Here is a 12,792-nt window from a genome sequence, read left to right on the forward strand (position 1 = left end):
TAGCTATCAAGCTTCCAGAAGTCCTTTCAGTTTTATGAGACGTTTAACTTTTGAGGTTAACTTTGACAGCTGTACTCGGGGATTGAATGCTTCTTCTTGATTCACGTTTCCTATATGATCCTGCATTTTCGACCTAGAAATATTTTTTGATGTATGCGTGATGTTGGCCCCCTAAACTGGCCCATGGCCGGAGGCCGGCCTGCAGGTCAAATCCGGCCCGTGTCTAAATTTAGACCCGCCCGACATCATGTCATAAAATCAATCATATGTGGCCCGCTGGCACTGTCGCGGGGACCTGCGCGCCCTAGGGCGAGCCACAGAAATGATACGCGTACGAACGGGAATGCGCACATGAGCGAGCGCTCATGATCGGGTGCGAGCGCGTTCTCCCCGGTCCCTTCCTAGTTCACGCGCACACAGGTGCCAGTTTGCAAGTTAATAAAGGACACAACCTTCCTCATTCAAATGCCCGCAGTCCAAGGACTAGGCGACTTTAACATCAGAGACGCTTTCAGTGACGCTGCACAGGGAAAGGCAAAATACTGGTGAGAACTCCTCAAACACTACTGCGCGTCCGCGTCGGCCACTCACAGTGATCGCAAACAAAGGTAAAACTATGGATTAATATTTTGTGATTACGAAGTATGTTGTTGTGGATAAAGTTTAAAACAATGACAAAGCGGAGAATTATTTCATTTGTATTAAAAATCTATCATGATACAATTGATATTTAAAATATTAATGTGTTATAGTTCATGATTTATTGAGCTAAAAATGCTTGGGATAGTAAAGGTTTATATCCAGGAGTCGCTGATGGTGTAGGGGTACGCTTGGATGTGTGCCGACATCATGAGTTCGATACCCACATATGACGGTATGAATGTTTGTATGTGAGTTACAGTGTGAATGTGTGTATGAATGACTAAAAAAAGTTTTATATCCGCGGCGACGACGTCATGACGCACAGGGCGGCCGTGCTCCAATGAGCTCAAAGGCCCTCATTCATCGTGCTGCTTATGTATAAAAAAATCAGTTATATCGAAACGATGTTGGTTTCCGCCATAGGGGGTTATAATTCAATTACGATTTTATTCGTCTAGGCTACTGCAGTTGTGTGCTTTTAGGATTCATTCGTAGTTTTGAACCGTTTTATTGTCACCCTTGCTATTTATTCACATGCTCTCTATAAATGGACGCGCAGTGTCGCTGTCTAACAATTTATCGGTATTGTTGCAATATTCGTTGTAGATCTCCGCCCGTCAGTGCTTTGTGCTTCTGTGGCTGCAGAATCACGGTGTTGTTTTCCAGTCGAGCATTTGTCTCATTTCAGCTCTCCAGAAAACTCATAATTGTTCATTTGAACGGGACATAAACAGGATATTCGTTCTCCCTTTTGGATTACATTTTCATCTGAAAGGATGGATCCCGAAGTCTTTTTGAGGATGCTTGGCCTGTCGACGCGCTTTGTCGTCTTTCTCCTTGTGCTTCATCCTATATCTGCCGAGGTCAGTTATTCCATACCGGAGGAAATGAAACCAGAAACTGTGATTGGAAATATAGCCAAAGACCTCGGTCTGGGTGTAAATACACTGTCAGCGCGCAAGGCTCGCTTTAGTGAAGGGAATCACGACCGCTTTTGTGCCCTTAATTTGAGAACTGGTGATATGAATGTTGCCGAGCGGCTTGATAGAGAGAGCCTCTGTGGCCCTAAACCAACGTGTGTTGTAACCCAGGAGCTTGTGCTCGAGAATCCATTGCAACTACATCGAATAAATATACATGTTCAAGACATAAATGACAACGCCCCGCAGTTTAAAAGGGACGTAATTGTGATGGAAATCAGCGAATCAGCAGAAAAGGGGACTCCGTTCTTAATTGAAGAAGCTCATGATGCAGACATTGGTAAAAATTCAGTTCAGAAATACATTTTGGAAAAGAATGAATACTTTACTCTTGTGGAAAATGGCAATGGAGTGCAACTTGTTTTAGAGAATAAACTTGATAGAGAAAAGCAACAACAAATAAGCTTGCTTCTTAAGGCAGTGGATGGTGGCTCTCCGCAGAGATCAGGGACTGCAATATTCCAAATCACTGTACTCGATGCTAATGATAATGTCCCTGTGTTTACTCAAAATGTTTATAAAGTCAGTCTGCCCGAAAACTCCCCTGTAAATACTGTGGTAGTTAAAGTAAGTGCGACTGATGCAGACGATGGGATCAATGGCAATGTTACTTATGATTTTGGACTTATTTCCCAGGCCGATTTGCAGTCTTTCTCAATTAACAGTAAAACTGGGGAAATTGTTGTAACTGGCATGACAGACTTTGAAAAGAAAAATATAATTGAACTGAGAGTTGTAGCGAAGGATGGACTGGGATTGAACTCGTACGCTAAAGTCCTTATAGATCTTACTGACGTAAATGATCACGCCCCTGTAATATATTTAAATTCACTGTCAAATCCAATACCAGAGAATGTGTCACCTGGTACAGAGGTGGGCATCATTAATGTGCAGGACAGAGACTCTGAGCAGAATGGACAGGTCCGCTGCTCCATTCAACAAAATGTCCCCTTCAAGTTAGTTCCTTCTATCAAAAACTATTATTCTTTGGTCACTACTGGACTTCTGGACCGTGAACTAGTGTCAGACTACAACATTACAATCAGCGCCACAGATGAGGGCTCTCCTCCTCTGTCCTCCTCAAAAAGCGTCTACTTGTCTGTGGGAGACATCAACGACAACCCACCCGTGTTTGAGGAACAGTCCTACAGCGCATACGTGAGTGAAAATAACAAAGCTGGCTCCACTTTATGCTCTGTCAGTGCTCAAGACCCTGACTGGAGACAGAATGGCACCGTCATTTATTCCCTCTTACCTGCTGAGGTGAACGGCGCTCCGGTGTCCTCCTACGTGTCTGTCAACGGAGACACGGGGGCAATCCACGCAGTCAGGTCGTTCGATTACGAACACCTGAGGAGTTTCCAAGTCCACGTGATGGCCAGAGACAACGGCTCTCCTCCGCTGAGCAGCAACGTGAGCGTGAGCGTGTTCATCTGGGACGTGAATGACAACTCTCCTCAGATCCTGTATCCGGCCCCGGAGGGCAACTCCTTCATGACCGAGTTGGTCCCCAAAGCTGCACAAGGAGGTTCTGTGGTGTCCAAAGTGATCGCGGTAGACGCCGACTCGGGACAGAACGCTTGGCTGTCCTATCACATCCTCAAGTCCACAGATGCGGGACTTTTCACCATCGGTCTCCACAGCGGCGAGATCAGGACCCAGCGGGACATTTTGGAGTCCGACAGCATGAAACAGAATCTGATTGTGGCCGTTAAAGATAACGGACAGCCCCCTCTCTCGGCCACCTGCTCCATGTATTTGCTTATCTCGGATAACCTGGCAGAGGTGCCGGAGCTGAAGGACATTTCTTACGACGAGAAGAACTCCAAGCTGACCTCTTATCTGATCATTGCGCTGGTATCCGTGTCCACCTTCTTCCTGACCTTCATCATGGTGGTCCTGGCTGTGAGGTTTTGTCGCAGGAGAAAGCCCAGACTGTTGTTTGATGGAGCAGTTGCCATCCCCAGTGCATATCTGCCTCCTAATTATGCAGATGTAGACGGCACGGGAACTTTACGCAGCACCTACAACTATGATGCCTACTTGACAACGGGCTCCAGAACCAGTGACTTTAAGTTTGTGTCTTCCTACAATGACAACACGCTACCTGCTGATCAGACTCTGAAGAAAAGCCCGAGTGACTTTGCTGAGGTTTTCGATCAGCTGCGCGATTCGCCAGAGGTAGGGTACACCTGTACAATCAACAGTTTAACGTCCATCACCCGATAGATTGTGGTAAATCAGCTTGTTCCTTTCGAAAAGTACGCCTGACTTATGTGTACAATATGTGTACAAATTCCAAAATGAAACTGATGGTCACTTTTCAGTGCATATTAATGCATTGGGTTTATTTCTGAATGTGTGATGTCTTTCAGAACAAATGGTATTTCCAATAGAAAATTCCTTGTTATCACCATGAATGCATGTCAATTTAATATGGCAGTGTTTTCTCATTCATAGAGCTCTAAAAGAGTTGCACACGTTTTTAGGAACAACAGAGAATTTGAATGATTGTTTTCTGGTAAATTGACGGTGCTTGTGTTTATTATTGTAGCATTTGTTTTAAAATTGGTCTTGGCCTACAGAGATTAGGCTTGCTTACAATAATCAGACAAGACGTCATTGTTTCATTCAATTTGTGACCCTCCTACACTGCAGTTCAAGTTCATTTTTAGTCAGTGAGCATAGTTTTCAATTTGTGCTTTTGTGAAGAGTTCATATTTTGATGAATAAAGAATTTATAGAGCTTGTAAACAATGTGGCTTTATTGGTGCATAGCTTAGCTGGAGGAAAAAAAGGTCCATTGTGTTTGCTTGAAAACGCAAGTTAGAGTGTTTATGGAGGAATGGATGTGAAAAAAACAGTGAATATGTGAGTGAACTCGCTATCGTAAATGTTAAAATATAACATGGAGTGACGACCCTTGTGTCACATTTTAAACAATATTTTTAATGGTTGAAGTGGACAATGGAAAGAATGTGCTTATGAATTTTGGTGGCAATTGTTGTGGTTTTCGGACTACTATTGGGAATGGTTTTAAATGGTTACAGCTCAGAATCGGACAGGCAACCAGTCATGACTTCTTATGATTTGTCGAGGCAGAATTGGCTTTCGACGGGGAAACAGACAAGATTAGCAGAACTATTTAACAGGCCCTCGTTTTCACTGGTCACTTCTGGGTTCATTTTTATCTCAAGAGCCAATTTTCTCAGAATAATAAATAGAGAAGATATTTTAAATATGAAAAGAAATATGCTGATGTTATATTTTCATATTTTGTCACTGGGTTACATCTGCATTTGTGGATATTTTTTTTTTTTTTTTTTTTTGTGCCAAAACGGCCAGGTCTCACCATCATGGGTGCTGTCCTTGGTGCTGATTTATGTTGCCGCCCTTACTTTGCTACCAATTACGGGGCTGATAGACAGCAATGAGTGGCAATATTTCTCTGCTCACATGAGCGCGCAATATTCAAAATAGACTCAAGATGTCGCTCTATACTCGTATATACTATTTTGTGGATTTTTTTCTCTTCCACATGAAGCAGGCGTGATTCAACCAGACCAGCTATTGTTTAGCGATCTGCACTTCTTTTCAGACGTGTGCATTTTCCCCTAGTCTGAACTAATAATTTCTATAGTTACTTAGTGAAAATGGATCACCGAGCTCACCTGCTCCTTATCTTTTTTCACGGCTTTGTTTTTTGTGCCGACATCGCCATTGCAGAGCTCAGCTATTCTGTTCCGGAGGAGATGAAACCCGGATCCATTGTTGGGAATATTGCCAAAGACCTCGGACTAGAAGGACGGGCATTGATCTCTCGTAAGGCCCGTATTGACACTGTTGACGGGGATGTGCGTTACTGCGACTTAGACGTCAAAACGGGAAATTTTGTGATTCGGGAGAGGATCGACAGAGAGGAGCTGTGCGGAGAGACCTTGACTTGTATGCTTAAATATGAATTGGTGTTAGAAAGCCCGTTGGAGCTGCATCGTATTACGGTACTCATTCTGGATGTAAATGACAATTACCCCCTCTTTCCAAAGGATGAAATAAAGCTGGAAATAAGGGAATCCGCTGTCAAGGGAACTCGATATCGCGTGAATGAAGCAGATGATGCCGACATTGGGCAAAATTCTGTTAAACAATATTTCTTACAAAACAATGCACATTTCATTTTATCGGTGCGAGAGAATTCCGATGGATCAAAGAATCTTGAATTGGTGTTAGACAAAGAGCTTGACCGTGAAACAGAACATGATTTAAGCCTGGTGCTCACTGCCAGTGATGGAGGCAAGCCGGAAAGATCAGGAACGGCCCAAGTACATATCACGGTGCTTGATGCAAATGATAACTCCCCAGTGTTTGGTCATGATGTGTACAAGGCCAGCCTGCCAGAAAATGCAGGGCTGGAAACTATTGCTGTCACAGTGAGTGCAACGGATGCAGACGAGGGTGTCAATGGCGAAATTACTTATGATTTTAGTCGCATTGCTGAAAAGGCGAGAAAAGTATTTTCGATCGATAGTAAAACTGGAGAAATTAAAGTCATTGGGTCTCTTGACTTTGAAAATAATGCCAAGTATGAAATGCGGGTGGATGCTAAAGATGGTTATGGACTTTCATCACACTGTAAAGTAGTAATTGATATCACTGATGTAAATGATAACACTCCCGTGATACAAGTAAAATCGCTGTCTAATCCAGTGGCAGAGAATGTGTTACCTGGTACAGAGGTGGGCATTATTAACGTACAGGACAGAGACTCTGAGGAGAATGGACAGGTGCGTTGCTCCATTCAACAAAACGTCCCCTTCAAGTTAGTTCCTTCTATTAAAAACTACTATTCACTTGTGACTACTGGGCCTGTTGACCGTGAACTTGTGTCGGACTACAATATTACAATCAGCGCCACCGACGAGGGCTCTCCTCCTCTGACCTCCTCCAAAAGCGTCCACTTGTCCGTGGGAGACATCAACGACAACCCGCCTGTATTTGAGGAACAGTCCTACAGCGCATATGTGAGTGAAAATAACAAAGCTGGCTCCACTTTATGCTCTGTCAGTGCTCAAGACCCTGACTGGAGACAGAACGGCACCGTCATTTATTCCCTCTTACCTGCTGAGGTGAATGGTGCCCCAGTGTCCTCCTACGTGTCTGTAAATGGAGACACGGGGGCAATCCACGCCGTCAGGTCCTTTGATTACGAACACCTGAGGAGTTTTCAAGTTCAGGTCATGGCCAGAGACAACGGTTCTCCTCCGTTGAGCAGCAATGTAAGCGTTAGCGTGTTCATCTGGGACGTGAATGACAACTCTCCTCAGATCCTGTACCCGGCCCCGGAGGGCAACTCTTTCATGACGGAGCTGGTCCCCAAAGCTGCACACGGAGGCTCTGTGGTGTCCAAAGTGATCGCGGTGGACGCCGACTCGGGACAGAACGCCTGGCTGTCTTATCACATCCTCAAGTCCACAGATGCAGGACTTTTTACCATCGGTCTCCACAGCGGAGAGATCCGGACCCAGCGGGACATTTTGGAGTCTGACAGCATGAAACAAAATCTGATTGTGGCCGTCAAAGATAACGGACAGCCCCCTCTCTCGGCCACCTGCTCCATGTATTTGCTTATATCGGATAACCTAGCCGAGGTGCCGGAGCTGAAGGACATTTCTTACGACGAGAAGAACTCCAAGTTGACCTCTTATCTGATCATCGCACTGGTGTCCGTGTCCACCTTTTTCCTGACCTTCATCATGGTTGTCCTGGCTGTGAGGTTTTGTCGCAGGAGAAAGCCCAGACTGTTGTTTGATGGAGCAGTTGCCATCCCCAGCGCGTATCTGCCTCCTAATTACACTGATGTGGACGGCACAGGAACCTTACGCAGCACCTACAACTATGACGCCTACTTGACAACTGGTTCCAGAACCAGCGACTTTAAGTTTGTTTCCTCTTACAATGACAACACGCTCCCTGCTGACCAGACTCTAAAGAAAAGTCCAAGTGACTTTGTTGATGAGCTACATGATTCGTTTGACCCCCTGGAGGTAGGCAGCTTTTGATATGTAAATACTCATAATACTTTCTTCTATGCATTAAAAATATGTCGCTGCCCACCAATTTTATTGCTCTGACAATTGTTCTGATCATATTTCATGATCAAATTTGAACAATTCATCTTTTTTTTCTAGCACACGTTTCCAATCAAACTCATTCAAACTATCAATCCTAATTTCTGAAAGAAGTCTGTCATGATTTTTTCTTTGAGATTTTCTTCATTTCCAGTTGATTTCTTTGAGGAAAACCGAATTTCCCAATAATGCAATGTGGATCTTAACATGGGATCATTGAAGTTGATGATGTCTTTGCTGCAAGTGTTTTGAGTGTTTTTATTTGATAGGTGTGTTAATGTTCACAGTGTTATGTTTGGGTCAGGGTCAATGAATTGGTGACAACAACACTTAAGTTTCATTGTTAGGCAGTTATCAAGGCTTTTAAAATACAGCTGCTTACAGTTTTAAAGTAGCTGCTCCACTTATATTGTTTCGCTCTAGTTGGGACACAGAATTTGTATCAGCCAAGTAAAAGTTGTATCAGTTCTCTGTTTATTACTGCATGTAAAAAATGTTGGGCCCTATTTTTGAGCCATGCAAAGTGCAGCATAACTACACATAGCACGGTTGACCAAATTCACAAACATGCCTAACTAAATTTACCCTGACACAAAAGTCAATTTTTCAAGGAATGCATACTGTAATACTGCATACAATTGTTCATAACAAACTTCATATCACTTTATTAAAAGCTTTCAACTGAACGTAAACACATGATTCTATAATAAATAATAATTGAAATACAGGATTTAGGATGTGCGTTTGGATCTGTGCACCACCCTTTCTCTTTTCTGTGTTATCCCATGCTGAGGTGGAGTTTTTTTCCTCACCTCTGGATGCTTGGCTTTCTCCCAGATTCCAATAACCTGCATGTGTGATTCTTTAAAAATTGTGATAGTTGTCGGTGTGAGTGTGTGCAGTGTTTGAAAGTACTTCCTTTCTTTTAAAAAAAAAAATCTTCCCTGTGATTGGCTGGTGACCTGACCTGTTTATTTTGTACCCTGCTTCTCTCCCAACGTCAGTTGGAGTTGCAGTGTACTTGTAAGAATCAGCAGTATAGAAAATGGATGTTAGTGTTAGTGGGGAAGTGACTAATGATGTGGTGGTGCATTGACTGACTTTGATGCAGGGAATGTAGTTTCAGTTCATACTCACTGTGAAATTAAGTGAGAATGTTTTTTTTATTATCTCTCTGTGCCACGTAACTGGTTGACAACCACTCTCTGTTGTAGTCCGACTTTTATTGGGTAATAATACTAGTCATAATTGAGGAAATGGATGTTTTAAATAATATATAGTTTGCAATTATAGCGTCACAATTATTGACTTGTTGACACAAAAAGACATTTGGACTTTAAAGACTTTGTAAATCTCAATATTTTTGCTTGAGAAGCTTCATATATTGACAATAATAATGCTACGTTGGTAAATAAGGCCGGTTGGGGAAACCGCTGGCTCTCTCGCTGTCCATGGTTCTGAACTGACTCGAACTTTTTTTTCTCCATTGACTCGTCAGCTTTTTCTTCAACTTAGGTTTTGTAATTTAGAAAACCGGTCATTACAAGATTTTAGAAGTAGGCTATACTTAATTTTATTTGTCAAGAATGCAACTCCTTTTATTCACGGCTGTTGTTGTTTTATAAAAATATTAATCAAATGTGTTTTTACAGTTTATGATCAGCTTATCCTCGTTATGTTGAGAAGGATTTTGCTTGCAGTCATAACCACAAACTAGGTGTTATGTCGATAAATGCACTCTAGAGGTCAGTATGTACTCATGAACAAAAGCAGCTCAATTTCCCACCCATTCCGTCGACGCGCAAACCAGATTTTAGTTTTGTGGAGCTGTGCTCTAAATGTTGGACTGTAAAAGCTGTGGATTGACGAAAGGACAATCATATTGACGTTATTGTCCATCTCCGGTCACAATGGAAGTGATTCTTACAAATATTTTCAGTGGAATGGAGAACAAAAGATATGCGTCGTTTGGCTACGGCCTTGTTTTTCTTCTCTTTTTCTTCTGCACCGTCAATGGAGACGTGAGTTACTCTATCCCCGAGGAACTGAAACGTGGATCCGTAATCGGGAATATCGCCAAGGATATGGGACTCGATTTGGGCCAGTTGTCTGCTCGCAAAGCACGCATTGATCCAGAGGATAACAAAGTCCAGCACTGTGGTGTCAACCTCAGCACGGGCGACTTGATTGTGCAGGAAAGGATCGACAGAGAGGGGCTTTGCGGTAAAAAGGCATCATGTGTTTTAAAACAGGAACTCGTACTGGAAAACCCATTAGAGCTACACCGTATTAGTATTCGTGTTCTAGATATTAATGACAATTATCCACTGTTTAATGAAGACTCGTTGAAATTAGAAATTCGTGAATCGGCAGACAAGGGGGAGCGTTTCCTACTCGGAGAAGCGCATGATGGTGACATCGGAGAAAATGCTGTTCAAAGCTACACTTTGCAGGAGAATGATCATTTCAAATTAAATGTAAAAACTAAAGCTGGTGGACGAAAATACTGCGAATTGCTTTTAGACAAAGAATTAGATAGAGAAGATAAAAAAGACATGATGCTCTTGCTGACTGCATTTGATGGCGGCTCTCCTCAGAGATCAGGTACAGTGCAAATACACGTCACTGTGTTGGATGCTAATGATAATGCCCCAGTGTTTAGCCGGACAGTGTATGAAGCCAGTCTACCTGAAAACTCACCTCTTGATACATTAGTGATCACAGTGAGTGCAAGTGATAGAGATGAAGGAATAAATAGTGAAATCACATACGCATTTGACCATGCGTCTGATGACGATAGCAAAGTCTTTACTTTACACCCCAAAACTGGAGAAGTGAAAGTGGCTGGTGTTGTTGATTTTGAGAAAGTATCATCTTATGAAATGCAAATAAGTGCTAAAGATGGTCTTGGTTTAGTGTCTTATTCAACAGTAATCATTGAACTTACTGATGTAAATGACAACGCCCCTGTAATAAATTTAAAGACTTTGACTAATCTTATACCAGAGAACGTTTCACCTGGTACAGAGGTGGGCATCATAAATGTGCAGGACAAAGACTCTGAGCAGAATGGACAGGTGCATTGCTCCATTCAACAAAACGTTCCCTTCAAGTTAGTTCCTTCTATCAAAAACTATTATTCTCTGGTCACAACTGGACTTCTGGACCGTGAACTCGTGTCTGATTACAACATTACAATCAGCGCTACGGATGAGGGCTCCCCTCCTCTGTCCTCCTCAAAAAGCCTCCACTTGTCTGTGGGAGACATCAACGACAACCCGCCCATGTTTGAGGAACAGTCCTACAGTGCATATGTGAGTGAAAATAACAAAGCTGGCTCCACTTTATGCTCTGTCAGTGCTCGAGATCCTGACTGGAGACAGAATGGCACCGTCATTTATTCCCTCTTACCTGCTGAGGTAAACGGCTCCCCGGTGTCCTCCTACGTGTCTGTCAATGGAGACACGGGGGCAATCCACGCCGTCAGGTCCTTTGATTATGAACACCTGAGGAATTTCCAAGTCCTCGTGATGGCCAGGGATAACGGCTCTCCTCCGCTGAGCAGCAACGTGAGCGTCAGCGTGTTCATCTGGGACGTGAATGACAACTCTCCTCAGATCCTGTACCCGGCCCCGGAGGGCAACTCCTTCATGACCGAGTTGGTCCCCAAAGCTGCACACGGAGGCTCTGTGGTGTCCAAAGTGATAGCGGTGGATGCCGACTCAGGACAGAATGCCTGGCTATCCTATCACATCCTCAAGTCCACAGATGCGGGACTTTTCACCATCGGTCTCCACAGTGGCGAGATTAGGACCCAGCGGGACATTTCTGAGTCAGACAGCATGAAGCAGAATCTGATTGTGGCCGTCAAAGATAACGGACAGCCCCCTCTCTCAGCCACCTGCTCCATGTATTTGCTTATTTCGGATAACTTGGCTGAGGTGCCGGAGCTGAAGGACATTTCTTACGACGAGAAGAACTCCAAGCTGACCTCTTATCTGATCATCGCGCTGGTGTCCGTGTCCACCTTCTTCCTGACCTTCATCATGGTGGTCCTGGCTGTGAGGTTTTGTCGCAGGAGAAAGCCCAGACTGTTGTTTGATGGAGCAGTTGCCATCCCCAGCGCATATCTGCCTCCTAATTACGCAGATGTGGACGGCACGGGAACTTTACGCAGCACCTACAACTATGACGCCTACTTGACAACAGGCTCCAGAACCAGTGACTTTAAGTTTGTGTCCTCTTACAATGACAACACGCTGCCTGCTGACCAGACTCTGAAGAAAAGTCCGTCTGACTTTGTTGATGAGCTTCACGATTCTTTCGACCCCTTGGAGGTATGCAGTCTTTAAAACTTTGGAGGAATTTCTTAATATTTATTGGTGACTCATTGTGAGAATCATAAATTCTTCATGATTGCTTTCTCACGTAAGTGATTGTTTTACATACTTTTTTCGACACATACAGTATAAGTCAATGTTGTCTAACATTTCAATATAGCATTGACTAAATGGTTTTGCGTTTTAAGAGCAAACTTTTATATTTTACATCATGAAAAATAAATGTACTAAAACAAACTCCACATTGTTTGGCGAAATTTAAATTTGTCAAATTTACTCCAGTTATTCATTTATTGTAACGCTTTTCGGGATCACGCTTTTGATTGTGTTCCTTTTCCCAACAGCCAGTAAGTTAGAACACATATTTTTGATTTTATTGATACGCAGAAAACATTACCATTAATTATTCTTTAACTAGTGTCATTTAATGGATTAGCCCATTTGACCTAACAATACTAATACTATATGCTATTTAAGAGCTTGTGATTCATAACGTAGTGTGTCGTCAAAGTATTCCCAGTAAATTTCACACACTATTTCATTCAGTTTTAGATTGTCAAGTGTCTTCATACAATAAAATCACCCGGATCTAGTTGCATTATTTTTCATTATATGTATACTCTACTTCAAAATGTGTCTGGATCCAGATGGTTTTTTTTCGTGGAACCACTTAATGAAATAAAATTGTGCGAATTCAGCACA

At 43.0% G+C, this 12,792-nt stretch overlaps 4 protein-coding genes across 6 annotated transcripts; all 4 read left to right on the plus strand.

Moving 5' to 3' along the window:
• Nucleotides 1–474: 474 nt before the first annotated feature.
• On the plus strand, nucleotides 475–4,350 carry LOC147060977 (protocadherin gamma-A11-like). Of its 3 annotated transcripts, none has more exons than XM_085931727.1 (2): nucleotides 475–608; nucleotides 1,249–4,350. In XM_085931727.1, the coding sequence occupies exon 2, from the start codon at nucleotides 1,419–1,421 to the stop codon at nucleotides 3,849–3,851; it is 2,433 nt and encodes an 810-aa protein (XP_085787853.1). In that variant the 5' UTR covers nucleotides 475–608; nucleotides 1,249–1,418; the 3' UTR covers nucleotides 3,852–4,350. The 3 variants fall into 3 exon arrangements, with proteins under 3 accessions (XP_085787853.1, XP_085787873.1, XP_085787863.1); XM_085931747.1 differs by having other exon boundaries at nucleotides 2,825–4,350; XM_085931737.1 differs by having other exon boundaries at nucleotides 477–608; nucleotides 1,331–4,350.
• LOC147060978 (putative protocadherin beta-18) lies at nucleotides 483–7,681 on the plus strand. The gene is made up of 2 exons (XM_085906662.1): nucleotides 483–545; nucleotides 6,947–7,681. The coding sequence occupies exon 2, from the start codon at nucleotides 6,980–6,982 to the stop codon at nucleotides 7,679–7,681; it is 702 nt and encodes a 233-aa protein (XP_085762788.1). The 5' UTR covers nucleotides 483–545; nucleotides 6,947–6,979.
• LOC147060979 (protocadherin gamma-A11-like) lies at nucleotides 5,276–6,702 on the plus strand. Its single transcript, XM_085906661.1, has 4 exons — nucleotides 5,276–6,233; nucleotides 6,330–6,441; nucleotides 6,532–6,643; nucleotides 6,688–6,702. Exons 1-4 carry the CDS (start codon nucleotides 5,276–5,278, stop codon nucleotides 6,700–6,702), a joined length of 1,197 nt encoding a protein of 398 aa, XP_085762787.1.
• A 1,988-nt stretch (nucleotides 7,682–9,669) lies between the features above and the next one.
• On the plus strand, nucleotides 9,670–12,217 carry LOC147060980 (protocadherin beta-16-like). The gene has a single exon (XM_085931771.1). It carries the CDS (start codon nucleotides 9,694–9,696, stop codon nucleotides 12,100–12,102), a length of 2,409 nt encoding a protein of 802 aa, XP_085787897.1. The 5' UTR covers nucleotides 9,670–9,693; the 3' UTR covers nucleotides 12,103–12,217.
• Nucleotides 12,218–12,792: the final 575 nt, after the last annotated feature.

The sequence above is a fragment of the Syngnathus leptorhynchus genome, chromosome 2, assembly GCF_054491065.1.
Source record: "Syngnathus leptorhynchus isolate UIUO chromosome 2, UIUO_Slep, whole genome shotgun sequence".
Classification (NCBI taxonomy): Eukaryota; Metazoa; Chordata; class Actinopteri; order Syngnathiformes; family Syngnathidae; genus Syngnathus; species Syngnathus leptorhynchus.